Source organism: Pyxicephalus adspersus, chromosome 7, assembly GCF_032062135.1.
Source record: "Pyxicephalus adspersus chromosome 7, UCB_Pads_2.0, whole genome shotgun sequence".
Lineage (NCBI taxonomy): Eukaryota > Metazoa > Chordata > Amphibia > Anura > Pyxicephalidae > Pyxicephalus > Pyxicephalus adspersus.
Window position 1 is genome coordinate 4,000,199 of NC_092864.1, and position 1,370 is coordinate 4,001,568.

General features: G+C 52.4%; 1 protein-coding gene across 1 annotated transcript in view; it reads right to left on the reverse strand.

Annotated features, from left to right (window-relative positions):
- The window catches only part of KAT8 (lysine acetyltransferase 8), a 10,255-nt gene extending 9,153 nt beyond the window's left edge, over nt 1–1,102 (reverse strand). Inside the window, exon 1 of the mRNA XM_072417117.1 lies at nt 817–1,102. Coding sequence (XP_072273218.1) covers nt 817–943 — 127 coding nt within the window. The 5' untranslated portion in view covers nt 944–1,102. The remainder of the gene's footprint in view (nt 1–816) is intronic.
- Nucleotides 1,103–1,370: the final 268 nt, after the last annotated feature.

A 1,370-nucleotide genomic window follows, 5' to 3' on the forward strand; every position in this document is an offset into this window, starting at 1 on the left:
CAAGGATCTCCCTGGCACATCGGGCAATGCAAGGATCTCCCTGGCACATCGAGCAATGCAAGGATCTCCCTGCTTCTGCTGCACCCATTCAATGGATCTGCGCTTCCTCCTCCTCCTCTCCCAAATATATGGGCTCCAATTTGCAGGTGTGGCCAGGGTTTACAAGGGGCCCAATTTTAACATTTAGAAGTGTTTATCAAATGCCTGCAAACTGCCATGATGGGGGAGGTCTTGCATAGATCCTGGAGGGGGGTACATATTATTTGTACTTCTCCCTATCCAATGCTTTCATTGCTTTGCTGGACCTTGTTAGTTCTTTCAAGTGACAACCAAATCTTACAATAAATAGTGTTGTTTATTGCCGAGGGGATAGCCAATGTCTCTTCTGCAGTAAACTTACCTGTCCATAGACATCCCCAAAAAATACCTTTCTTTGGGGGGAACTTAAAGGCCTAAAAAACCCCACTGTGGTCCTTACTGTACCCCGTACCTGTCCTGTGGCCCCTGGCTGCCCACATTCCCTGTCCGTTGCCCTACCCACCTGGCTTTAAGTATCTGTCATGTGATTTCAGCACCCTCCCCAAATGCCTTTCCTAGCCCCTCTAAACCGGGCAACATTCTCATCCTCCTCTCGCCACTTCGCCTGTCACCCCCCCAGCCCTCCATACCAATGCCTCCCCTCCACCCCGATCACATTGCCGGTAGGAAATACCCGGAAATGCTCCTCTAGGTAAAGAGAACCTGTCCTGGTGGTGCACAGAAAAAGCCAGGCAGAGGCCCAGTCACCACAAGCGGCCTCCGGGTTGTTCACCTTACCCAGCCTCCTCTTTGTGGGTGTACAGAGGCGGCCATCTTGGTAGTGGCAGGGATTTTCCAGGAGTCTGAGGTGACCCTCTGATGATTGGTGGTCACACAGATAGTTCTGCAGCCAATAGGAAAGCATTTTCTTAATAATGTGATATCCTCTTTGTTATAATTAAACCCAATCTTTTATTTTGTTTTTATTGCAGGCAATGTTGCATGATTTTGTCTAAGCGCTGGGATGTTCTTGTTGTGTCTAAAAGTTGGTGCTTCAATAGACTTGGACATAAAGTTTAGGATTAAAACCATTGAGCAGGCCGGTTGTGCAGGGGGGAAGGGCACCGGGCAGGCAACACAGGGTGCCGGGGCGGGGAGGGGGTAACAGCTGGCTGGGAACGCAGGGTGCAGGGGTACACTGTGCAGGCAATGGGGGGTGCCAGAAGGGGGGCAGGGAACGCAGGGTGCCAGAAGGGGGGGGGGGTCACTGTGCAGAGAATGTCAGGTGCTGGGGGGGGGAGGGGGGGGCAGGGAACGTGAGGTGCCGAGGGGAGGGACACCGGGCAGGAACA